Genomic DNA, 26,647 nt, shown 5'->3' with positions numbered 1-26,647 from the left:
CACATTTGGAATCTGACCTAATAATGCACGCAACACGACGGGTGGTTTTGTGGGTTGCATCCCAAGCGCTGCTCTGCATCTTCTGGTAGGTGTTTGTGTGCTTCCTATGGAGCAATAACATTGGCTTCCTGATGTCAAATCGGGAACACATCTGAGAATTGGTTCGTATGAGTTGATACTGATCCTGCCCAGGAAAACTGAGAACAATGCAGTAGTTTTTAGGCTAGAGATGTAGAGAGAAAATAACCCGCATCCCAGCATCCTCCCAGATAAAAACCTCTGTGCAGTGTGAGTAATTTCTTTACGTGAATGGCTGCATGGAACTCTGTGCTTTGCCATGGTTGTTAGAGCATCACAGGAGTGATGGCTGCGTTCCTTAGAGCTGGTTCGGGCTGCTCATCTTTTTATGCCAGTGACCTCTTTTGGCAGGTACATATGGGAGCTGAGAGATTTCCTCATTAAAAAACCACGTGTCGTAATACTGATGTGACTGGAACAAAGCTAGCTACCTCCTTTGGGACTACTTGATATGATTTTTCATGGTTTCGAGCCTTATTCATTCATGCATTGGTTTATTTTTCTTTCTGAAGGTCATTGCTCTGTTTGCATTGCTTTAGATGGTGCCTGCTCCCTGGTGGCAGCGCAGACAGGGATGGCAGTGCTGCACCAGAGAGGTTTGGTCAGACACCGGGCTGTTTGGTGCCCACGGCTGTCAGTGGAGGAATTTGGCCTTCAGTAACAAGCTCTTGGTTAGCCCCAAAGTGGTCAGCTGGACCTGGTGAGCTCTACACTCTCCTTCCAACTGAACTTTTCCATTCTAAGGCATCCTTTTCAATACTTGAGTAAGGCCAGGATCAGGCACAAGTAAGCTGGTCACCCAAGGTGGGTTCCTATAGGGAGAAAGGCCTTGAATAACTTCATGCTATCTTAGTTAAACATGGTGCGCTTCTCAGTGCTGCTGCCTTAGAATAAATAAAAGTCATATTGGTCCTGAAGTGGCTTTCAAGCAAATTCCTTATCATTGCTCACATGTGAACTGTATGCATTGTAATACTACTCCTATGGGGTTTTTTCTCTTAGTTCTCTGTTCAAGCTTTCCATTTCACTTCTTCTGGAACTTCGTAATGCCTCTCAAGACTGTTTGAAAGGCATCCTATTGACAAGAGGGGAATGATGAGGTGGTTTTGAAACGCGTTTGGTTTGTGATATTTCGTGTGTGTGAACATTCAGTGTTTAGATGAAGGAATTAGGAAATGGTGATCATACAGAGCTTTCCCTCTTCAATTGGGTATACGCTGCATTTAAAGTATCCCTCTGCAGGGCTGTGCATTAAGCAATTCATTTTATTTAACACTTCATTATGAAGCGTATACAATTAATTGACAATGTGGGGAAATAATAAGGTGGTTAATTGGAGTTCCATGGAGCTGAGGCTAGTTTCCCTTTCGAGCATTATATCTAGTTTACATTATTCTTCTCAAGTTCACTACTGATATGTGTATGGTAACGATGTGTTTATCAGCTGCTTGATCTTAGAAGGCAGAACTGAGGTTTGCTTTTTGACCAAGGTGTTGATGTGGTTGTTGGGAAATAGAAATGAAATCTGAAGGTAACTCTGGTTATAAAGTGAGAGCGAGGAGATAACTTTATTGTTAGTAGATATGTTTTATCTCAGCCTGGTGAGTTCAGCAGTACAACAGCTGGGCAGTGTTAAGCATGAAGGACCTTTGTGGCACAGCGGGTGACCTGAGTGCTTTCAGGAGTCAGAAAGCAACCCAGATCCTGAAGCACCCCAGGCTTGTTAATCCTGGCTTAGGCTCGGTCACGCCAGAAGCCCCAAATCCTGCAGGGAAGGAGCGCATCATTCTCTGTTAGATAATACATCTCTATCAGGTACCTCCATTGTAGCTTTTTGTCTAACATATGTGTCTACTATTTCCCTCTAACTGTGATTTGTGACAATAGAAGTACCATTTTCATAACACTGTGTGTGTACTGTAAGAACCAGGCTTCTCTTGAGGAAAAGTTAAGACCAATGGGAAACTTAATGGGATGCTAATGGCTGATCTTTCTGCACACAACCGGGACAAATTTGCCCTTTTTGGAGATGCATTTCTCACAGTTATATATATAAGACTACTATCTTTTACCTGGCTATATCCAAAGGAGCACAGCTGATGTGAGTTAATGTTTATAATACAGTTCTGGCTTTCTTTCCCCATTATCCTTAAAGCATGCGACTTACTGAAGAAATCTAATTTCTCTTCAGGTGCAAATGAAATAATTTACATTCCCAGCATTTCATGTATTGGTGAAAGGTCTCAGACATCCTTTTTCCACAAGCGAAGCCTTTCTCTGTTTTGCTTTTGTGCCTTTTCTCTTCTGTAATGAGCCACTTTGTGTAACAGGTGGGAGATTCAAGAAAGAGATAGTAGTTGATGGACAGAGCTATCTGCTGCTGATTAGAGATGAAGGTGGCCCTCCAGAGGCACAGGTGAGCATTGCACACGGAGCTTCATCGTGGCTTCCCTTCTAAATGTTACCTTAACCCTCCTTATAAGAGAACTTGCTTTCCTTGGTTCTTGTCCCGCTCATCTTTCTGCTGCTAAAATGCTCGTGTTGTTCTCCAGTGAAAAATGCTCTGTTTACAAAATACTTGTGATTTCAGCTGAAATTATATAGTAAACTATGGGTAAATTACACAGGAAAGTATGGGTAAGTGATGCTGAATGCCTAACCGTTATGATTGCATATATAATCTCATTTCGATTTCTGGGTTCCAATTCAGAAGACATATTGATTAAAGGCAGCTCAAACAGGAACATTCATACTTGTGTACAAATCTGTGTTCCTTACTGCTTCCACATTTGCCTCCCTGAGCCACTGTAAGACTCAGTTTTCCAAGCCCTGGGGCACTGTTGAGTTCTCAGGTTTTTACCTGGTTTCTGTATATTGTGTCACCTCCTTGCCCTGTTGGAAGAAGGCAGCTGTGGGTTGTGTGCCTAGCGCTGTTGTAACAAAGTCTTTGCTTATTTGCTTATGTGATTCTGAAGCCAGAGGAGTTTCTGCCCACCTGGCTGCAGGGCAGCATCCTTGTCTTCAGTCATCCTCCAGCTCTCCCCATACCTTTTCTTAGGTAGGAGCAGCAGGGCTTCTCAAGTGCTTGGCTCAGCTGTTCGGTAGCGGCTCAGCAGCAGGAGCTGCACCACTGCCAAACAGCTGAATGGGAGCTGTGCCAGCGGCAGCAGCTTGGATTTCAGAGCTCCACTGTTGCTGATGAACTACAGGAGGATGGGAGCATGGGGGAATGTGTCTGGGCAAAGGAGAAGAGAAAGGAGGTATGGGAAACGGAGACCAGAAGGGATATCCTGGAAGGAAGTGTGGCTCACACATCTGCAGCCTCAATGAAGTTCTCTGTTTTATCCTGTGAATAATTTGGCTGAAGTACACAGCAGTTTGCCCAGGCCTCGATGCTCAGAGAGCATTCACTCATTAAAAAAAGACCAAAAAAAACCCCTAATACTGGGATTGTGGAAGGACACACAGCCATGACAGACATTTTGGTACCTGGAGAATTGCTTTCCCAGAGTGTATCTGAACTGTTTGCAAACTCATGAGCAGACACCGCGTTGCCTTTGATCCCTGCTAGGTAAATTGGGGTGTTTAATTCCCGCTGTGGCTCTTCAGAGAAGTAATGGAAGGCCCCAAGGTGTCAGTGCTGGTGTGCTTTTCAGAAGACACGTCTGACTTGTCAGTTCTCTTTGTTGTGTCATGGGCATAATTTCGAGTTGCACGTATATTTAATATCTTTAATCTCCTTATTAATTCCTACCGTAGAAGGTTTACCTCTGGGCTACTGGATATTTATAACAGAAGTGGAACGTTATCTGAAGGGGAATGTTTATATCTCAATCTTCCCTTGTAATTTAGACAGGGCTGGTTATTTTAGCCTGCAGGTTCTGCTTTTTGCAACAATACACTGTAATTCTGTGGATAATTGGGATAGAATTTTGACCTCAGTAAGTAAAGAGCTGAACTGCAGTCAGCAGAGCAGGAAAAACCTGCACAAGCTGTTAGTGCTGAAGTACGGGCTTACAAACCCAGAAACCTTGCAAAATATACATGAGCATTTCCCAAATGAATCTGCTTGCAGCTCTCTGTATGCTCAGTGTGTCCCTAACCTAACTGGCATGTCGTAGTAGCAGTGTAATCAGAGGCATGAGTACTGCTGGCTAAAACTTGTTTCCGTTGGTCTGAATTTGGGTAGGAATGCAATCACTTAGGGAAAAATAAAGGCCGTGAGGTAAGCTGAAGTTTGTTTTTTCTGTGCTATACACATTTACTGCTATGCTAAATGTGTTTAAATTGTCTTCTTTCACCTGTAAGCTGAAACTTGCATGGTCACTAACCCAGCACCTTGCCTTGGGCTGTGTGTGCATGTCTTCTAGTGGGGCTCTGATGCCAAGAGAGAGCCGTTGGCTTTCACACAGAAAGCAGAATGAGGCAGCCCGTACTGGTTGTCCAACACGTGGGTCTGTACGGGGAGCGATTGGAGATCTGAAATCAATGTTTTTGGACATAGAGATGTGAGAGTTATTAGCATTGCTTGTAAATCCACAGCCACGTTTGCCCACAGAAACACCAGCATGCAAGCATGCCAAGCACCGAGTGGGGAAAATAACACGCTCCGTGGGGCAGTCAAGTGCTTAGGGAGAAGTACTTCTCATTCGTAACTCACAGGGACACGAAGCTGAGGCTGCCATGTTTTGTTTCTGTTGATGAAAATCAGTTTGCATTGATATGTACTAGGAAATGAGCAAGTCGCAAGCGTCGGGGCAGATCTCTGTGCATCCCAGATACTCGCACAGTGATGAATGTTGACTCATCATCTTTTCAATACCACACCTCAGTGTTATTTCTTTTAAGACCTGCTTATTGTCACTGCGTTTTTCTACTTCCACTTTCCTACTCTGTGAGATAAGAGTTGGTTTCTCTCCTCTTTTCACTGCTTTGCTCTCAGTACGCCTTTTCCATTTTTATTCCGCAGTTTGCCATGTGGGTGGATGCTGTTATATTTGTCTTCAGCTTGGAAGATGAAGTTAGCTTCCAGACTGTTTACCACTACTACAGCCGTATGGCTAACTATCGTAACACTAGTGAAATTCCAATGGTACTGGTGGGAACACAGGGTAAGTGCATTCTTTACTACATGCAAACACGTAGTGCCATATCCTATCCTTTTCCATCAGTGCTGCCCCACTCGTCTGGTCATGAGAGCTTGTGTTAAGCTGACAGGTGACTTGCTTGTTAAGCAAGGTGACTTGCTGACTTCTGGCTTTCCTTGGCTTGCTTGCAACAGGGCTTTGGCACTGTAGGGACTGGTTTAAAAGGGGAGGCAGATGGCACCTTTGGGATGCAGTAGGTCTCCGTATCTAGTCTTGTGGGTGTCCTGCAATAAATTCTGATCAAACAGGACTTCCTGCATATAGCTGCAGTGCTTCAGATGCCTTACATCAGAGAGCTACTGCTTTGGAAGTATAGCACATGGTTGTGTTTGGAGTTCTTTCACACTGAAGCATTGCTTGCTGTGTAATGCCAAGTCACTGTGCTAAGTTAGAGGGAAAGCACAAGTGTCAGACTCGTGTAGATTTGATTTTGGGCCTTTTCCCTTTGAGTGCTGCCAAAGCTTTTCATTGCTTTCTTAGCTTGCTTCTTGCCTGCCTTACAGTCAGAGTGCTTCGCTTTCAGCTGCATGCCTGCAGAGCTGTGAAACCAGCTCTGTGCTGAAGGAAGCAAGGGGAAGTGTGGGGAGCAAAGAAGGAAGAAGAGCAACAGGGCCTTAGGGTGGAAACAGATGATGAAAACACAAAAAGGGAAGTAGGTATAAAAGAATTCCTAGGACAGCAGAAATTACAGACAAAAGCAGAAATGAACAGCTCTAGGGGGCCATACGGGCCTGAAACTGGAGCTGAAAAATAGGAAGGGGAAGCTGAGCTATTTTTTCAACACATTTCTGTCACCTGGGGGTGAGGTCTTTCATCTTACAGTGGCCTTCCAGTACCTCCTACAGGAAAGCTGGGGAGGGGCTTCTTATAAAGGCAGGTAGCAGCAGGATGAGGGGGAATGGCTTTAAACTAGAAGAGGGGAGATTGAGAGTGGATATCAGGAAGGAATTCTTGACAGTGAGGGTGGTGAGACACTGGCACAGGTTGCCCGGTGCGGCTGTGGATGCCCCCCTCCCTGGAAGCACTGCAGGCCAGGCTGGATGGAGCTGTGAGCAGCCTGGTCTAGAGGGAGGTGTCCCAGCCTGTTTGAAATGGTATTTGAAACTCAGCCCAGGCTGCAGCTCAGCTCTGCATTTGCTTTGCAAAGTTGGTGCTTCTCGGTTAATTTCCACTTACTTTAATGTTGTTAGCGCCCTCTGCTGTCTGAACAGAAAAGTCTGCAGTTAAGAGGTATGGTCGCTAGTGGCTGAAGAAAAGTCTGTGTTTGTGCAAATCTCACCCTCTTTCTAGGTGTTGCAGTACTGCATGGTACTGTCTCTTCCTCTATTCATCTTCTCCCACTCCTGTTGTTGCAGATGCTATAAGTTCCAGTAACCCACGCGTCATTGATGATGCCAGAGCAAGGAAGTTATCAAACGACCTCAAGAGATGCACTTACTACGAAACCTGTGCCACCTATGGGCTCAATGTGGAGAGAGTCTTTCAAGATGGTAAAGATTGCTTTTGCTCACCCATATCATGCAGTGTTGTGTTGCCTAATAACTCCCTTAGTGTCAAGCATTTTGAACTTCTTCATTCAACCTTGTTTTTCTGCTTGCTTTGGTACTCGCTTGACATCAGCAAAGGTTCCTTTGCTTTGATTTAGTGCTCATGAAGGCATTAAGAGCATTTTAGATAAGTAGCTGCAAATTGTCTTTCAGGATCTGGAAATCAGAGGTAAGCCAAGAAAACTGATAGGATCACAGTCGTCATTAGAAATAATGCATGGCATTCTTGGTGTGTTCTAAGCTGGCAGATTTGTGGAGGTGTTTAGAAATAAGGTTGGCTGCTTAGGGGTGATTCAAACGATGAAGAGTGGCGATGTTGTAGTTTGTCTCCTGAAAGGTCTCGTTGTGTGCCATCTAAAAAGGGAACAGCAAGTAACTGTTTTGGAGGGTTAACCTTGTGGTAGAGCTGTGGCTGGAGAAGCTACACTTAGTTTTCCTCATATGAAATGAGCTTAGTGCACCCTCTAGTGGAAATCCAGCCGTGTGTCTTGGGATTTTACTGCCTTCTGCTCTGGTGATGATAGCGTATTATCTGAGCATATTGGTTGTGCATTTAGAAACCTTAATTACACTGAAATGCTTCTCCGGATTAATTGGTCTTGGAGGTGTTGCTCTGTTTGGTTTTGTTGTTTGGTTACAAAGACCCGCGGCATCCGTGATTATGAGGGTGTCACATCAGCGTGTATCCGAGCACAAAGGTGTTCTATATCTGCCAACATGACTTATGAAAAAAGACACAAAACATTCTAATGTTTAAATGGAAAACAATGCCATGCTGAAGTCCAAATAAGACTGTGTGTAGCCAGCCTACTGGTAGGATCTCACAGAAGGCCACTTAAAGCTGGGGCTGTAATTTGCTTGCTGCTTTCTCTTGAACTGCTTGCAGAAATTACTGTTTTCACTGCCTGAATTTGCTGCCCTGAACATGAGTCTCAAAGATCCATTGGGGAATTTTTGTTAGCATATTGTGGTTAAATGTTTAATTACATAATCAGGGTGTATGTTCTGCTTTTGTTTCTTTCTCAAGGAGCTTTTGAGAGATAACTCTATTTGGGAAAAGATAATGTGCTGAATTGGTGAGCTTTTAGGGAACATATTTGTGCCTCCACTAAACTTCAGTAGTAGGTAGAGACAACTGACAAACCTAGTTCTGTTCCATGGATATGAAATCAACCTATTGCTTATTATTTACCGACTAATGGAATCAAGAATGCTTCTATAGAGATGTGCTACGGTTGCCAGGCTTGTCTGGGGCCAAATCCAGCTTTACGCACACCCTCCAATGTTGTTTCAGCCTTGTATGTTCACAGGCATTAACTTCCCGTGTGGAGGTGGCATGACAGGTAGGCAGAGTTTTAGCTCTGAGTGGTTCTGTGAGCAGCCGGTCAGGTGCCCAGCTGGGTTCTGCTTACCTTATCTCCTAGGAAGCTGGTGTTACACTGGACACGGGGCTGCTACAGCTGCGAAGAGCCCATTCTGTGTATTGGAATTATTTCCAGACTTTGCTCGTATCTGGGTGGATATTTGACCTTGGAATTTGGGTTTAGGATTTAATCACTTTGTACTGCAGTTCCAACACTGCCAACCCCAATTCCAGCTCCTGTTGATGAGGGAGTTTGAATCCCTTATTGAAGAGGATTTGCTGGGATGGTGGTTGAGTTGTTTGAAATGTATGCAGTGTCCTTTTAAGCGTTTGAATGCTCAGGTTGGGAGAGTTTGGAACATTTCAGAGGGGTCTTTAGTGTTGTCCCGCTTAGGCCTCATTTCTGACGCTGTTTGAAGTCAGACTGCATAAGCAGGCTTTGAATTTCACTCTTAAAATAAAGAGATAGGGAGAATTCCTGCTCAGTCATCTGCTCGTAGCGCTCGGTGTTTGGGACTTTTGAGATTGCTGGATGGGAGAATTAAGCTTTGAAGATGGGTCTGATTAGTATTTGATCTTGCTTCAGATTGCCTCATTAAGAATTAGGGTTTTTTTTTCCTGCTTATCAAAACAGATTTTATCAATGACATTGGAAATGATTATTTTAATATTTCTTGTCAGCACAATATAGCAGCGACTGTACTGCCCCAGGATGCCTTGTTAATGACTGTAGCCTCCTTGAATTAGCTTGATGTACCATTAATGCATAAGAATTGCTTTTATTTTTGTTCACGATGTATTCATAATTGCACGGCTTTCCCTGGTTCATGTCCAGCTTTTTTTGACCCATTTAATTATGTGCCGTGCAGCTCTCTTATATCACAGAAGGAAAGGCAGATGTAATTGCAGTTCAGTATTGAGTCTGTTACTGAAGCCTAGCAGTTTCTATTTATCCACACGTGAGTGACAAAAGTGGAAAATAGTTCTTTTTAGCACAAAGTTTCAATGTGGGGATCTTTCACGTTGCTTTGTCTCACTATTACAGCAGTGCTGGCAATCTACCAGTTAGTCACACTTGCATTATAACTCCCAAAGCTCTTAATAAGGGGCAGGAATTAAGTCATTCTGTGCCATGTAGTCTGAAGCAGACCAGTGCCGCTTCAATATTTGGAGTGTTATTGGTATCGTGGAGCCTTTTATTACCTATTTTCTCTGCAAATTAAGCTAATCTTATATTTAAATGGTATGTCTGCTTATAAACATGGTCAGGTATTTCATCTCCAAGTCCTGTGCTTGGGATATTCTGCGACCAACCGGTGTTTGTGGAACAGCTGTGCCTGGAAGGTGGACCTTGAAGTAGAAATTCTCCATTACAGGATGGAAGATGACAAATTAATACTTGTAGGCTTGAGTTGTGGGGAATGGCTGTCGCTTGTGATCAGCATTAACAAGTCGGGTTTTATGGATGTATTTTCATTAAGAGACGTTAATCAGTCTAATGGGAAGTAAATAAAGCCTTCCTCCTATGAGGCTGACAGGTTTTAGGAAGAGGCGGTATTTGCTCGTACACTCGATACGGCCCTGGGGGTGCTTCAGTTCTGTAGCTGTGTGCACCCAAAGTGCTGTGCAGAGCTTGGGAGCAGCAGCAGGTCCTCTGGCTGCTGTAATTACTCTGATTTCAGTAACATACAGCTGTGACCTTTCTGCAGAGTGCTTATGGCTGCAGCACGGCATCGGAAGTGACAAGCAGCTCTGATTACTCATTAGTTGGACTTATCAAAGATGGACTGGATCAGCCTATTAAAACTTGGAGGTATTTTCTTGTATTCACGCCTGCTCACTGTTTGCAGAGCAGCAGAAGCCTTGTTGTGCCGTCAGCCTTCTTTCTGCTATTGCTGAGCAATACCCTTAAATCTGAACATCAGTGTAATTTAAACTCTTCCTGTTCAAAGTCTCCAAACTTCAGTTAATCGAACTTCAGTTAGTAGAATAAATGGACTTAGTTGGCCACGAGGTAATTCTTCTCTAAATGGAAACAATGTTGGTATATTTCATTAAAGTATGAAGGAACAAGGCTTCTGTTACTGAAGATCGAAGATTGGTCCAGTAGTTTTATATACTTTAATGCAAATATGAGAAGAAGTTCTGGGGCAGGAAAGCATGATGGTTGTTTGGTGGTCAATTGCTTTTTATTGGCAATAGACCCGAGGGTGAGAGGCGTAAACAGTGTGTTTTATAGGTCCATGTAAATTTTATTTGAGATATAAAATGGTACAAGCAGGTTCGTGTAACGTCTTGCAAACAGATCGGGGCTGTTTTCCATTAACACCAAAAACTGACATGAATGTAAATTCTGAAAGGAGGAGAAGGTTAGAAAATCCCGGTTTGGCCACAGCTGAGAGTGCGCTGAGGCAATGTGTTAACACCTTTCTGCCATCTTACACCTGGTATCTTTACAGCTGGACTCAGTACCTTGTCCCTTGGTCATTAGTTCAGTGGATTTAGCTGTAAGTCTATTGGTACCAAATGACTCTGACCCACAGGACACCTAGGAATGCCATCGGTGCCCAGGGCAGAACTGTCAGCTTTGTGAGCAAAGAAGAGTCACTGTGGCTCTGATGTAGTTTTTGGTCCTAGCATGTAGCATGCTGAAGCTCTTTCATCTCAGTTGCAAGACCACAAAAGTCTGTCCCAGCACCGCTACTGCATTGATATGACTCTTAGTTTCTCTAGCTTTTTGTCTATCCCTGCTTGTATATTTATCTCACTTAGTAGCATTTTATTGTAGCGATAGTACTCTTATTCTCTTGTGATAAAGGGATGATTTTGTCAGAGCAATCAAACATTTCAGACTTGTGTAATCAACATCCCTTTGTAATGTTTTCTGTTGTGTAGCAAACACTTTAAGCTTCAAAGTTAGTTATTAGCATAGATTGTTCTTCAAAGGCGATTCCTGAAACGCATTTCAAATCATTCCCTTTCAACTAATCCGTATGCATATGCAAATCCTATTGAAGCTTTGCTTCTCTGGGCTGAGCCCGTGTGTATTCAGAATTTAAAAGCCTGAATGAATATATGGGGGTGGTGTTTGTATGTAGTAAGGCACAATGATTGTGGCATCAGCCTTGCTGTACTCCTTCCTATGCCAGAGAGCAGCAGCACTGCTGCCAAATTGTAAAGCTATGTGGTTTTTTTTCTTATTGTGCAGAAGGAAAATCCTCAAAACTGCTTGTTTAGTCTAAATTTAGTCTTGAAATTGGTGTTATTTCACGAGATGGCTTGCAGTGGCAAGTCTGTGTTGCAGGAGACTTGTGATACAGGAGCTTGTTGTCCTGCTCTGCAGTGACGCCTGAGTTCTTGGGACAGAATGTGCTCAAGAAACATTAAGGTGTTATACTGAGGGACGTGAATTAGTGGTGGAATATTGGTTGGAGGTGGACAGTCGGACCAGGTGATTTTGGAGGTCATTTCCAGCCTTGCTTATTCTACAATTCACTGGCAGTGCAATGCTATAAGAATGTTCCATACGTGAGTGCTGTTTGCTTATATCAAACACTTTAGCATCTTTTCCTTACACCAACAGCATTTTGCTAATAAACATGTACATGTGTCCTTTTCAGTGTCAGTGTAGCAGACCTTGAGGTGTCCGGGCACACAGGATGCTGCTCTGTTCAGTACCTTCCGAGCTGTGCGTTTTGAATAGGCTGAAAATGGTTTTCATTGCTACCAAAACCATTCTGAATGTAGAGCTTCAAAGCCCCTATCTGCAATTAACGAAGGAATCTTATTGGCAGGTGATGCAAATTTTTTTCCCTAGAAGATTGAATTTTGGGGCATAAAACTTTTTAATATTAGTAAAGACACACTGACTTCAAGTCTGTATATGCCAGCTCCAGGAGCTGGGAGCTTGCAAGTGATGCCTCTGTTGGTGATACTTCTGTATTGGAAAGGTAATAATAACTGAGAAGTAAATCAGCTTCAGTTTAGCATGCGTACAGTTGACTTGCTCCCATCATTTATGTCTCTTCTGATGGCTGCTATGGTTGCTTGTGTCTTAGGCTTCCTAATTTACAGTCTGAAGGAAAGGTGTGTTTATATTTAAGCTGAGCAGTAGCGCGACTAATGAGAAATACAGGAAATTTATAGCACTCGGTGACCGATTGGATGAGTATCCATAGACATTAATTGAAATCTGAGGACTCCCAGCTGTCTTTCAATTAAAAATAAATAAAAAGATATCACTTTGGGCAAACAAAGCTCTTTGCTATGTGGTATTTTGTAAGCAATCTTCGTGTTTATGAAGGATGGGGTTGTGATGGAGAGGTGGAAGGCTGCAAGTTTGTTGTTCTGTTGTTGTGACAGTTTGCCAGTGCTTAGATAACTTGTTTAGCTATAGGAACTGATAAGTTTGCACATACAGAAGTGTTGTTTGTTCCTTGTTTTACAGTCTGAACTTGAAATCAGTTCTCCCAAAATATATCCTCTATGGGATCGTGCCTTTTGGCTATAACTCAGAATGGAGATGTGGCTGCAGTAGCAGTGTCACAGGACCCATTCTGGTCAGCAGAGGGGCAGGCAGCCCTAACTGCTGGGCTGGGTACATGTGGATAAATCCTTCATGTTAATCGCTGTTAACAGTGCCACGGAGCTGGTCGTCTCTAAAGAGATGGCCTAGCATGCTTCTGTGCTGTCACTTTGTAAATGTACCGTTCTTGCCAAAGCTGAGTCTTGTGAAAATGTCTAAATTTTCCCATTAAGTGCTTAGAAAGTAATAAAACTAAAGCCATTAGCCTTCGCTCGTCACTTCTGTATCAAGAGAAATATTCTCCGGCGCCATAAATCTGATGGAGTGTTCGACGTTTATATTATTCGAATTCATTCTCTGGAAATGGACCTTTGGAGGTAAATTGCGTTAAGTAGGACAGTTTAAATATTTAATACAACCTTATTGTAACAGTTAGCAAATGATTAAAGCTCCGAGGGGCGCGGGGGGCAAAGTGCAAAGGCATGTTCTGTGAGATCAATGCGAGGTGCTTCACGATGCTGCTGCTCTGGACTGCTGGCTTTGACAGCCACAAAGCAAATAAAGCTGTTAGCCTTTGGTGTGGAGTTGATGGCTTTGTATCTAACTTTGGCTTGGTGGCAACCATTCTGGTAAGGCGTTACTTCATCTGAGGGTTTTGGTAGGTGCCAGATGCTTTCCAGATTGTCTATCAGATTTATTGCCGTATTTGCTTACCTAATCTTGAGAGACAGAGATTTGCATCAAGGTTAGGGATAAGAGAGATGCAGTGTTAACCATACATACCTGAGTAAATAAAAAAGGTATGTGTTGGTGTTGATTAGAGGTATTTAATGCTGAGCCTTATTTATGTGGCTGTGTTTTTGTACCTGATAAAACAAGAGCGGTCACTCTGAGAGCCAAAGTGGAAACGTGAATTTCAGTGAAAGCATCACAGAAATATCAAAGGCAGCGTGGGATTGCAATTTTATATTTATTTTAATGGGAATTTGGTTTAAAATACTGCATAAGGATTTGCACTAAACTCTTCCATTAGAGTGGAGCTTAATTATAACTGAGGCAGTGTTTCGTAGTTTGGAGTTTGTGTGGTCAGATGTATGCATCCTATTCACTTGCATTACGAAATAGCCCTGTAGTTCTTGAAACCTGTTTGAACCTGCAATTCAACAGCAGGGCGAGAGAGTTGTGTTTGTGTGTGATGTTACCAGTGTAAGACGAATGGTGAAGCTTTCAACTTTGTTGTTTGCACCATTTCTAAAGAGCCTTGCTCAGTTCCGCCTCATTTTCTAGCTCCTGATTGCATGATTCCTTATGGTTGAGGTGTGAAGGATGACTTTAGGTTGCGTGCAGAGCTCTGTAGGGTGCTGGGGCTCTGACTTTTGAGCTATCCTAGCAGCTGGAATTAATGTGATTTTTGTTTGTTGGTAATTGCAGCCCCCACTGTGCTTTATCTTAGGGCTTTGTTACTGGACAGGTGAGTAAACCCACATCTCTGTGATGCAGGTAGACAGACGCACTCAATGATGCTTGAAAAGCCATGGCAGTCAGGTGAATTACCTGGGCTACAGCTGGTATGTGGTGTGCCAGTTAGTTCATAAATTGAAGACTTTACAATAATAGGCCCAACGGCTTTAAAAGTGGGTGCTTACATTAATGCTTCCTATTGGAAAGTATTTGTGGTTAGTGCTTGCTCTTACAGCTATTACTGCTGTCCTATTAGTGCGGAATCAATTGATTTTTATTGAAGACAGTTACTACAAACATGGAATATTAAGCTAAAATACAGCGCTCTAAGTAGGTACGATGCTAAGTTAACTTCCCACAGCATGCTTTGCTCAAGCAGTCTTTCACATGAAGCAGGTAAGCTGTCATCGGCAGGACTTGTGGGCAGAAGCAGATTGTTTTTGTTCTGATCTGATGAGGTGTGAGTTTGTTGATGTATCAGTTCCAGCAGCGTGTTGGACCTACGCGGCGAGGTTTGGGTAGCAGGATGAAGCCATCGAGGTGAGATTACAAATGGTGATGTGAGCTGAGCAGAGGCTTTCTGTCAAGGCACTGTGGTGTGCCATTCCAGATGAGCCAATGAGTGCATGCAGGGGAGGGGACTGCATTAAGATGGAGGTAATCTTTGTGTAAACTTGTCGTTAAAAGAAAAGCATTGGTGATTCTGCCTCTTCTGTTGAGTTTCAGTCATCCATGAGCATTCCAGCTTCAGCTGAAAGCTGGTTTTTCTCTAAGTGGAACAGAATTTAGTGCACGTCTTTAGCGCTGTTCAGGTCTGACCTGAATCCAGTGTTTTTTTCACTTACTCAGATGCAGTGAAAAATAAACAGTCTCGGATGTGATTTTATGGGAAACCAATTTTTATTTAAATTAGTGGTAATTCAGGAAGGCTGTTTTCATCTCCTTTAAAGCCGTGCTGCTCTCTTAGCAGTAATAAATGAGAGGTATCAGCAAATTTCAGAGGGGTTGTATGCCCTTCCATTATTCAGAGCGTTCCTCGGTGAAAAGCAGTGTAAAAGGCGCAGCGGTGACTCTATTCATCGCCTCTGGGGAAGGAAAGCAGTGATGAAGTTGTTGGTCACTCTGGATATTTTCCAGGACCTGCCTGAAAAACAGACATTTCTCAGGCAAGATGAGATTTCCCTAAATGAAGCCATTGTGCAGCACAGAGGTACCGCTGGATTTAGATATACGAATCCAGATGAGACAGCCTTACCTTGAGTCTCCAACTTCTTGGAAGGAGCATTTCCCCTCAGGCCTCTGACTTTCTTGGGTATAGACTTGAATGAAGCTGTGCTAATGAGATTTTAGAGACCCAGCTGCCCCTGCCAAAGCAGCCCGATGCTTCTGAACCAGAAGTTGACATATGAACGGCCCTTTGAACCGCTGAAAGACAACTCTGTCAGATCAGTTACTCCGGCAACAGCGTTTCTAATGGTGATTAGCTCTGAAATTGCACACAATGAGGAGCTGGTTCATTAGGGAGGCCTTCTTCTTGGTTTCAGGGAGAGGGTTGACCTGATATCCCAACCTCGAGCGCTTTCAGGCATAGGAGAAGGCAGCCCATCTTCCTCCATACTGCTGACGGGGGGAATAGGAAAGCTTTGTTTGTCATCTGTGGAAATCGGCACAGGTTTTCACTGCCAACAGTTAACTGAATAGGTCTGTGAAGGGGCCGTGGTGGTTTGCATACAGATCTGCCCAGCCATGGGAAGCACTGCAAGGGCAAGCAAGCACTGCAAGGCCACTTATGGGCTGCTAGACCACCAAGCCTTCCTACTTTGCTTTTGCTGTCCTTCCAATCCAGAGGGAATCAAGTCAGCGGGAGCTGCATGTGAACAGCAGTTTGCTTAACAGAAAGCCATATCAAGATGAAAATGGCAAGAGATTGGTTTTGTTGTTGTGAGCCGGGTCAGTCAGGGAACAAGAGACGCTCAGGTGAAGAGCTTACTATCCCAACTGACACATTTTTATTCATCTTCCAGCTGAGGGATTTCACGTGCTTTTGATTAACGAGACCTTTAAAGCAAAATATATTTTCTCATCGTTCTTGTTTGTGAAATGAAATTTGCATGTACAACGAAGAGGCATCAATCTTTCCCAAAGACCAAATATTTGCTATGCGTAAATTTGCCTGGTTTATAACTCTAAATATCCTTGGCATACCTCCATTTATTTTGAGAGGAGTCCCTAACTTGGGAAATAAATTGTATTTGCTTTATACTTTTATGGCTTACAGTGAAAATCTCTGTCAGTTTGAATGTTAAAACAGAGAGAATGCAGTTTTGTGGGTTTTTTTTCCTCTAATAGCTAAAATATTTGTCACTTGGTTATTTTTGATGCTCATCATGCAGATTAAGTTGGTATTTGTTTGCTCTAGAAGCATATTTGTGTTAAATTCAGGAGCATGGAATGACCTTTTGGATATGATGACACCTGATATCTCCAGGCTGAAAGTATTTCTGCTTCCCTTTCTTTGTTCACTTTATGGAACAGCACTTATTTGGTTGCATAGCTTTCTCTGGACTGATGTTTCAATTTCGAACATCCTAAATATTAATAGAAAGCTTTTAACTCTTGAGTAATCTTAAATTGGCTAATGAAATACACTGTTTTGTTGCCAGAGATACTGAATACATGTACCTCAGTTTACAACAGGCACACCTGAAGAGCAGTACTTACTGATGGATGTTTGTCAGCAGGGGTCCCACGCAGCAGCTCAGTTGTCTGAACTGTTTGGTTATTGCTGCTGCTGTTGGGAAAACAATATTTGTGCTGATCTGGGAAGACTTTGACAGAGATGCTCATAACTCCAGTGTGGACCTGGATGTGCTGGTTTAAGGATTTTTCTTAATGTGGAGTGGTTAACGAGTTGTTGCTTTGAGACATGACAGAGATGTAATAACAGAAACAGGCTTGGGGGCTGAACAAGAAGTATAGCCAGTCTCTGGTGTTCTTATAATTATGGTGTATTTTTCTTCTGCTACACAACCATTTAACTGTGTATTTTTCCTCCCTAACTACCGCGTCTGAAGATCTCAGCAGCAGGAGTTAGCAGGTCCGTGGGGTTTTTACTGCCAGCCATTTTAAGTTTTGTGTATTTCGGAGCTTTTTTCTCTGCAATAGAAGGTGTAGAAAATGTGATTTTGCGGCAGCACTGCTGAGGAGAGATACGCTGAACCCCTTTTATTGACTTCTGATAGGCAAGATTTAGGTTTCATCTCTCCTCTCAAGGTAGCTTTAGAAAGAGCACAGTGGGTCTTTTGACAGTCCAGCGATTGCCCCGCAGATGATCAGTCACATCTTTCATATGTCACAAACTTTGAAGGGTCACGGTACTCCTTTAGGTACTTCAGAAGCTCGAATCCCCTTAATATCCAAGGGCAAGTAGCCCCGAGCACTTGAATATTGAATGCAGTCTAATTATGGAGTGACGGCTCCATGACTGCAATGAAAGAAGCAAAAACTGCTTGGTGTCTGAAAGGAGGGCAGGTTGCCTAATGAAGGAGGGGGAGAGGCGGGAAGGATCGTGCTCTGGTGGGGCTTGTTGCCCAAATGGAGGAGGAATTGGGAAGGTTTGGCAGCTCAGACGGGGAGTTCCATTAGGGGGCATGTCATCTTTCTGACGGAGGGAAAGGCTGTGAAATTTGAGGGTAGGAATGGTCTCTTTTAAAGCTTGTAACCCAATTTCAAGAAGGTAACATCAGATCTTCTGCTGTGATTTTACCATTTTTGCAGTTCATGGCGTCATTTGCCCTTGGCGCTGCTCTGTTATCTTTGGAGTAGAATTTCCAGCTACCTTGTGGCTTACCCTTCACATTTCCAGCTATGTACATATTTATATGGATGACATTTTGCCTTACTACAAATCTTGGCTTGACTGTTGGGTTTGTCCTTCGTGGTTGTGTTTACAACACGCCTGGTTAGAGCACTGCATCCAAACATCCCATCTTCAAACATCCCATCTTCTTCCTGTTCTCACAGTTCAGTCAGTGTCTGCATTTCTATGCACGTGGCACTGAATCGGGCTGATAAAATCATGTCTGCTTTTTGTAGTGCTTCAGCTAGCATCCAGGTTATCCATTTGAGTAGGTAAGTTCAGACTCCTTATGGAGAGATGCTTGGGCAGGCCTGCGTTGTGTTAGTTAAAGTAATGCTGCAAACACTTAGTTTCTTTCCTTGAGCCTGAATGTAATGTTTTACTTGACTAATTACCCCGCTCATGGAGAGCAGAAGATTTTGCTGAGAAGGTAGTGTGGTTTTAATTCAGTTTTGGTCTTAATTTAGGTCTTTAGGACATGATGAAGACAAATCCATTGGCATATGTTAAAGTCTGACCTCAGGTTTGCTCTCTACATACACTAATGTGGCTTAAAGTATTTTAATATATGGCTTTCTAGAGTCCGGATCGATAAACCAATGGTTCTGAAATGACAGAGCGCTACGATATTCCTCTGTAATTTAAACATGATTAGCTGATGAAGGTTATGATCAATATGGCAGGGGAAAATAAATTAATTGATATCATCCTTTCAGGATGATAAGGGGCCTATTGGAGGTGGAATGTAAGTAATGAAGCTGCTTCTTCTTATATATAGGCCATTTTTTATGCAATATATTCTCACTAAATCATGGTCACGCCATCATTCATTTACATGAAGAACATAAGCCACAGACTGGTATGTTATTAGGATTGCATTTGAGGGGAAATTGTATGCTTACAGTGCTAAACAGTACCTCTATTTTGCACTGTATCGAGGAATTTACATAATTATCACTTGATGTTCTCTGAATAACACAGACTGAACACTGTTACTTTAATCACCCCAAGTTTCTATGTAACTTCTTAAGCAGATGCCAATAATCATTGCAGTTCTGTCTTGCTGACCTGGTTTGGCAGAGACAAAGCAAGTGCCTGTGGCCTCCTTTGCAGAGTTTCAGTGCAGTTTCTTGCTTTTTGGAGGAAGGAATAAGTATTAATGTATCAATTTATGTATTTGGTTTCAAGTTAAGCTGTGCCTGTAGTATCTGAAACGGTATGACTTTAAAATGGAAGAATTACAGGAGATGTGTGGATGCTGCTGTGTTTTAGATGGGCTCTGTTTCCTTTTAGATATATACATATAATACATGTGTATATATATATATATTTAACCTGTAGATGGATGACAGTAATGACAATAATTACATGAACTAGAAATTATAGTACGGCTTCTTTTTGTAAATGGAGAGGCTACTGTGGAAGTAGTGCCTCTTACTTTATTACTTTGGCCCACGATGTCGGAGGCAGATGTTGGTGATGTGACTGCAGAGGTTGAACTTCCCCACCAGTATTCTGTTAGGTTTTGTTGCTGTGCAGCTGGCTATTTTGGGTGAATTCCTGGGAGTGTTTGTAACTTGCACACCTGCATTTTCCCCTTCTGTTTCAGTGCTGCTGGTTCAGTGGTGCTTATCTGGTAGGCTGGGGCAATTCATCCATGTGGAAGACAGAGCCACTTGGTGCATCTGTCATCCTCATTGTGGATGTATTACGCTCAGTTATTGAAGCAGCCTATAGCAGTGGGAAGATTTATGCTGTACCCTGTTTTGTATTTTGTATGTTCTGCATATTATGGACTTGCCAAAATATGTATTTTTTTCAGTGTAATCTGTAGCTTATCTGCCTGTATGTTTTGTTTTTCAGTTGCTCAGAAGATCGTTGCAACAAGGAAGAAACAGCAGCTCTCCATTGGACCCTGCAAATCCCTACCAAACTCTCCAAGTCACTCATCTGTGTGTTCTGCCCAGGTTTCTGCTGTACATATCAGCCAGGTACAGCCTCAAATCAGTGCTTGCCTTAAGCATGAGCCAATAGGTTGCTTTTCATCTAGCGTATGTAATGTTGTTGCTCGTTTTCCTGCTTGATATAGGCAGTTGGCACTTCTTGAAAGGTATCAGTGATCTGTAGTTTAAAGCAGTGTTTTTAATTGTCTTTACTTTGTTTCATGTAACTGTGGTGGTGACTTTGGCTTTAAACCGCTTCATAGTACTGATTATGCCCAGCAGCCTGCTGCTCTGGGCAGACCAGTTGTCACAGTAGCAGGATTTGCTTGTATGGCTTTTTAAAATCACCTCACAATGCTTTTGGTTATTGGTCTCATTCAGTTGTATGAGCAATAGTACGTGGTGTATCTCAGAGCTTGGCACTAGCATTTTACTTTTGTTACCCACTATGTGCAGTTGTAATTGCCTGTCTCTGTTAATCGAAATGATTTCACTTAACATCCTAGTGGTATATGTCACTAATGACAGAGGAAAATGAAACAATACACTGCCTTTACTGGTGGCAGGAAAACATGCTGGCCTTGATGCCAGAGGTACGGTGTGTTTGGAAACATTTGGCTAATACTTAAAATACCCACCATTTCTCTGGGCAGATTTGTAAGTCTTAAATGCCAATAATGTCTTCTCAGGTTACATAGCAGTCTTGAACAACCCATTTCTCATTTCGTTCTGTCTATCAACCCTTCTGTTTTTGAGCAAAACCAGTCACTCCTTCAAAGTTTATACCATGGGATGAAGGTTCTGGTTCTCCTGGTTTCCTTTTGAACCCTAATGGAGGCCTCCACCTTCGAGTTAATTCTGCAGACATGGATTTTGCTGTAGAGTTGTTTGCAGTGCCATGTTCAACCCAAGTACCAGCATCAAATTGTGACTCTTCTGAAGAGCTCTAGCACTTTGTGGTGAAATAATAAGTTCTTCACATGGAAGAATTTCTTCTGTTTCTTGATGTATGTGACATTCTGACCTGGTCATTTCCCTTAGCACTTGGAAGTAGCCCACTGCATAAAATGCTTTTCTTCTGCTCCAGTTCCCCCAGACAGTTCTATAAGCTCATACTTCTAGACCAAGATGGATTATGCTGTACAGATTGTCTTTGGTACTGAGACCCATCTCCTGTTCAGTGGCTGAAGAGGAAATTTGCTGTAATGTAAATGCGTTACAGCATCGTTTGAATGTCACAATGTCCACTTGTGGTCTTACTCTTGATCAGGACCTCTTTTCCTCTGCTGATTGTCCTATAGTTATCTAAGACATCCTACAGAGGATAGGTGATGCTTTTTAAAACCCAATTTTAGCCAAATACGTCTCTGTTCCACATTTTCTTAAAACAGTTTTAATTGATCTTCTTGTTGATAAAGCTTGTTTGGTTAAGAGCATCCAGTATCTCTGTTCTTAGCAGTTTCCTACTCAAGGACAGTTTGGACAGTAGCAGCAAATATCATGTTCTAGTCAAGTATTTCACCTACAGAAAAAACTTCTTGCCAGGAATAAGAATTGTTTGGGAAAATCAGGGTAACTTACATGCTAAGGATCCCTAAAATCTATTCCTATAATCTGGGAATAATGCTCTTTACCACATTTGTTGGCTGACATTATTAATTAAGAGCCATAATTGCAACTGTGCCCAGAGATGCCTGTCTTCTGAGACTATGTCATGCTTTGGACCATAAACCTGCTTCATGTCCCATTGTCTTGATGTAGCACTCAATGGTAGTAGGACCTCATTTAGGGTGAATACTTACCCTAGACTTAGTAGAATATTACAAATGCACTTCTGAGTTCTAGGTGATTTGAGGGAGAATTTTACCATCTCTGATCCTGACCAGAGAATTGGCTTGTGTTCTTTAGAACGTCTTTTTGGACGTTATGATGTTTCAGTGAGGTTTCCCTCCATCAGTCAGAAATGCTGTCTTCAGAAGGCACTGTCGCTTCTCCAGAGGAGTTAAGATCTTCACAAGTAGTGGCTACATGGATCACTGCACATAAGATGTTTTCCTTTCTCCAGTTGGATTACTTTGGCAATCTTACCTCTTCAAACTCTGCAGATGATTCTGTGTCCAAGAGCTTAACCTTCAGAGGAGGGAGAGGACAGCATCACTATACCCAGGCTAGCCCTTAGCATATCTTGGGGTAAATTCTAAAGTTTAATCCATGCAAGGACTTCTACACGCAGTAGTTTCTGTTTTCAGACCATGGAAAAACTTGTGTGTTTGGATGTGTATCAACACTTAGGTTAGTAATTCTAGTAATACTCTTAGGTATGCCTGTGCTTGGGTACATATGTATTTCCAGTCTGCTGTCTCAGAGAATGTGAGATGCTTCCTATGCCAATGACAAAACTCTGCTTGTATTTGCAGTAGGAACTGCTTTTGTTTTTTACCTCTAGCTTTATTTATATTGTCAAGGTGAGGGTTTTACCTGCAAGCCTTCGATAGCCAGAGTCCATAACCCTTGGTGTAAGCAATTCGCATCCATACAAAGTCTTTCAGAGCAGTACAGAATGTATGCTAAGTATTTTTTTTTCCTCAAATCCAAGGATATCATTCATGATTTTTCATCTTCTGGTCTTTCTGAACCTTTCAAGAACTAGGCTAAGTTGTTAGGCAAGGAAGAACTGCTGCTTATTAAAGACATTTAGTCTTCAGTGTGTTCTACCAAGGGTCAAGGTGTATCAGAAACTGTCGTGTGAAGTGACCCCATACCTATACCCATTGAGTATGGCTTTCCCAGGAGAGATCAGCACCGCATCACTGAAAGGTATGGGATATTACATACATAATGCTAAACTGCAGCTCAGGCATGGCTAGCATATAAGCTTGCTCCCTGCTGCAGACTCAGAAAGATGCATTACTTATGTGTGCATAAGGCTAGAACAAGTTTTTCTACAGCAACAGTCTAAATACTTAAATTAAACCATTACAAGAGAAGTGCAGTCTACTTAATTGTCCATTATTTTACTATATGTGACACCTGATTATGGTAAGTACTTAATAACAGGGCACCGTTATCTTATTTACGGTGGGGACCATTTGGGATGAAATTCTTTGTTCTAGTTTGCACAATCAAATAGGGAAGTGAAAATTGCATTTGGTGCCATTGCAGCACTCATCATCATGTTTTGTATGTGCGAGATTAATTTTAAGTCATCTCTGACTTTCATTTAAAATAAGCATTTTGTGTGTGTATATATACATATATATATATATATATATGTTTACTTGTATACATATTCCCCTTCATTCATGTGCACAGTGCACATGTACAGGGAAGTGTGCTCTGCAGCACTCAGAGGTTACATTTCAGTTCATCTGCTGGTGCACTTCTGCTTCCTTTCTTATCTCTCCCAAGACCATATTCATATTCCTATTAGTTTTTGCAAAGCCTGCTTTTCCCTCTTCCTTTCTGAGGTCACTTTAAATTTCAGGCTCAGACTTGATCTTCCTTTGATTCATAAAACAGTGGCTGCAACTGTGGTATTGAAGCCTGTTGTCACATTTTGTTAATTAAGAGTAATTAGTAGTTTCACTGATGGCTTCTTTTGGATGTGCCAGCTTACTGTAGCCAACTTGTCTTAAGATCCTCTTGGTACTCAGTCTTGAGCTCTGTCAGTCTGATAGATCTGACAGGAGAAATCTAATCTTTCCTTTGCCTTTTCATTGTGAGAAAAGACAAAAGCTCCTTAGATTAACCAGTCCTAACACGTCCCAAAGGATGTGGTTAAACTGCATTGTTTTCCTGTGTTTGGTCTTAGTGTGGAGACTTATACGTACTGAAATCTCAGCACTCGTTTATCTGGGTGTAGGTTTGAAATCCGGTGTGAAATTTGTATTCCATGGCAACACAATCAAAGCTTCCTGGCTTTTGCTGAGGCAAGGACTAAACAGTTTCATCTTCAATCCATCTTTGGATGCGTGCCTCCCTATGACCAAAATCCCTGGAATAAATTGGCCTCCTACCTATAGTGCTGTCAGATAAAAGGCAGAGATAATGGGACTTATCAGAACAACGCTGTACACAAATGTGTGGAGAGAAAAAAATGTCCCAACTAGGGAGTTTTCCAGGACACTTCTGTATTCCTGCAAAAATGCACTTTTCCTTCCTTTCCCCAAGAACAGAAGGTGCAGAAACTGAATGTGTTCTGTCACAGAGTATGGAATCGCTGCTTTTGATCAAGGTTTGCTTTATTCCAGCTGCTTCTAGGCTTCCTGAAGCTCTGGCGATCTCATCCGTGTTGGATGTAGTACCTGCTGCCTTCACGTTCTCCTCAAGCAGTGGTTGGGATGGTTTTTCTTGGTGGGTGTCCTGTAATATCTGGAGAGCAGAAAAACGTTGATTTCATTCCTTTTGGGTAATTTGATAAGAAGTGAAGGTTCAACTTTATTCTTCCTTTGCTGTCATTCATTGGTTTAGCCTGACATTTTTACTGTATGCTTTGTGAATTACTTGGCACTGCCAGATTTACGCGAGTTGTGGGTGCACAACTTGCAGCCTTTGTGTAACTGGCTGGTTAGGAACATGCCCTTAGCAAATGCAAAGAGAAGTCCAACCTTCTGCTAATGCTAGTCACAGCTCGGCTCCTGGTGTGCAAGGTGAACTCACTGGTTTGTTTACTGGTGGTACTGAGATAAGTAAAAGGTAACATGCAGCATGAAAGTGTGCCATTTGGGGTGGTTTAATCCTTTCTCAGCACAGAACTGTGGACAGTGCTCTATTCCTTATTTAAGAAGGTATCAACAGGAGTCTCATTAGAGGCTTTTAAAGTCTTATAGTCCCTATTGGCAGCATTTACCTTTGAGGTAACTGCATTGAAATGACAAAATTACACGCATTGATACCAGAGTGAGATTCATAAGTTGCTTTTGTCTTGTGTGGTGACAAATATCTGCTAAGTTTGTGCTTATTGCCTTGACCTTGAGGTTCTTACAGCGCAGGTCCACGTGGTAATAAAGATTTATATGTGTATGGGTGCTGGAGGTATTCTGTAAATGGAGTGTTGGCCATTCGTGCAGGATGCATTCTAGAAATAACATATATCCAAGAAATGAAAGACTTTCAGGCTGTTCTGCAGCAAAACATACATTGGACATTGTCAAGCTGTGTGTTTCCCTAGCAAGATGTACTGATTTCTCAGGTATCTTCATGTCTTGAGAGCAGCTCAGTGGAAAAACTTCATTGAAAAGGTAATGTTAAGGTGTGTAGCATCCCTATGGGCTTTAGAGTGCTTACTTGATTGGTTTTGACTGCCACAGATTTGGCCAGTTTGTCTGCAGTTAGCAGATGGGTTTATATTTGATACACGTTGGGTTGTGCGTGTCAGAAGGAAGACTGTTCTTCAGATTCACTAACGTGATTTTTTATGGCTTTGGATGCTAAATTCTGTGGATTATATTTATATTGCCACGGAGTCAGTGCTTGACTCCAGTGAAAACATGGTGTATTTTGAAACAGCATCAGAACTGTATTCAGACTGCTGGAAGCCAAGTGGAGGTAGGTGTGCGTGAAGGGAAACATTGCCAGTATTGTTGGAAGAAGCAAGTATAGTATCATTTGATAGTGGCATTTGATTTCTGTGACAGGGTCCTGCAGAGGAGGAGGAAGAGTGGGAGAGCTGAGCTGCCCCTGGGTGTGAAGCTGCCATGCCCAGCTGGGTTATTTAGGGGACTGGAGACGAGGACGGTGACTGGGAGAGGTAATGGGCAAAACCTGGACTGGATGTTGCCAGATAGCAGGTGTGGAGAATTTGTGGTGCAGTGAAGAGGCAAGTGGTAGAGTATAAGTTATTCTTTTGGCACTGAGGTGATGCTATGTGGATCTTTAATGTGGAGAATGATCTTTGTTGATGGAAGTGAAGTTTGTGATGGTCGTATCGTTAATGTGATGCATCTGTATTTTAATCACTATTATTAAGTGTGTTTCTCACAGAAGTGAGTGTTGTAAGGTACTGGGTTTAGATGCTGAGGTTTTGGTGGCTGGAATGGCAGAGCCTAGCATTGCTCCAGGTCAGATCAGAGCCAGCTCCAACTGCTCTGGGTGGGACCCACTACTGCCCAGAGTTGGTTTATGAGCTATGCTGGGGTGGGCCTCTGAGAGAGCAGATTTAAGGAAGGGGAAAGTGCCTTATAACGGCAGTTGAAAGAAAGGGGTGAGAAATGTGAGAGAAGCGGCCCTGCAGCCACCAAGGTGTGTGCAGGAGGTGCTCCAGGCATGCAGCAGCAGTTCTCTGCAGCCCAGGAGAGGACCGTGGTGGAGCAGGCTGTCCCTTACAGCCCATGGGCACCGCCTGGAACGCATCTCCCTGTGCAGCTGTGAGGGAGCCCGCAGTGCAGCAGGAGACCTATGGGAGCTGCTGCCCTTGCAGCTGTACTGGAGCAATGCCTGAGGGATGGCTCTGTGGTACGGAGCCGTGTTGGAGCCATGCTTGTAGAGCTGCAGCCTGTGGGAAGCCCACGAAGGATCAGCTGGGGAAAGATGGCATCCATAGGAGGGACCCACATGGAGCAGGGGAAGGGAGTGACCATGGAGGAGCAGCAGAGAGTGGAGCATTATGGGCTGCCCACAGCCCCATTCTCCCTTGCCACTTGGTGGGAGAAGGTAGGAGAAAGTGGGTGGAGGAGGGTGTTCTTGTTTGCATTGGTCTGTTAGCAATAGGCAATGCGTTATGTTA

General features: G+C 42.8%; 1 protein-coding gene across 11 annotated transcripts in view; it reads left to right on the top strand.

Moving 5' to 3' along the window:
• AGAP1 (ArfGAP with GTPase domain, ankyrin repeat and PH domain 1) overlaps nt 1-26,647 on the top strand; it is a 265,277-nt gene that overhangs the window by 85,365 nt on the left and 153,265 nt on the right. For all 11 annotated transcript variants that reach the window (XM_072342546.1, XM_072342545.1, XM_072342547.1 and 8 more), the window contains 4 exons: nt 2,409-2,494; nt 5,048-5,189; nt 6,581-6,715; nt 19,844-19,971. In XM_072342546.1, coding sequence (XP_072198647.1) covers nt 2,409-2,494; nt 5,048-5,189; nt 6,581-6,715; nt 19,844-19,971 — 491 coding nt within the window. The remainder of the gene's footprint in view (nt 1-2,408; nt 2,495-5,047; nt 5,190-6,580; nt 6,716-19,843; nt 19,972-26,647) is intronic.

This window comes from Excalfactoria chinensis, chromosome 7, assembly GCF_039878825.1.
Source record: "Excalfactoria chinensis isolate bCotChi1 chromosome 7, bCotChi1.hap2, whole genome shotgun sequence".
Taxonomy (NCBI): Eukaryota; Metazoa; Chordata; class Aves; order Galliformes; family Phasianidae; genus Excalfactoria; species Excalfactoria chinensis.
Note: the sequence above shows the minus strand (reverse complement) of the source record. Positions and strands in the feature narration are given on the sequence as shown.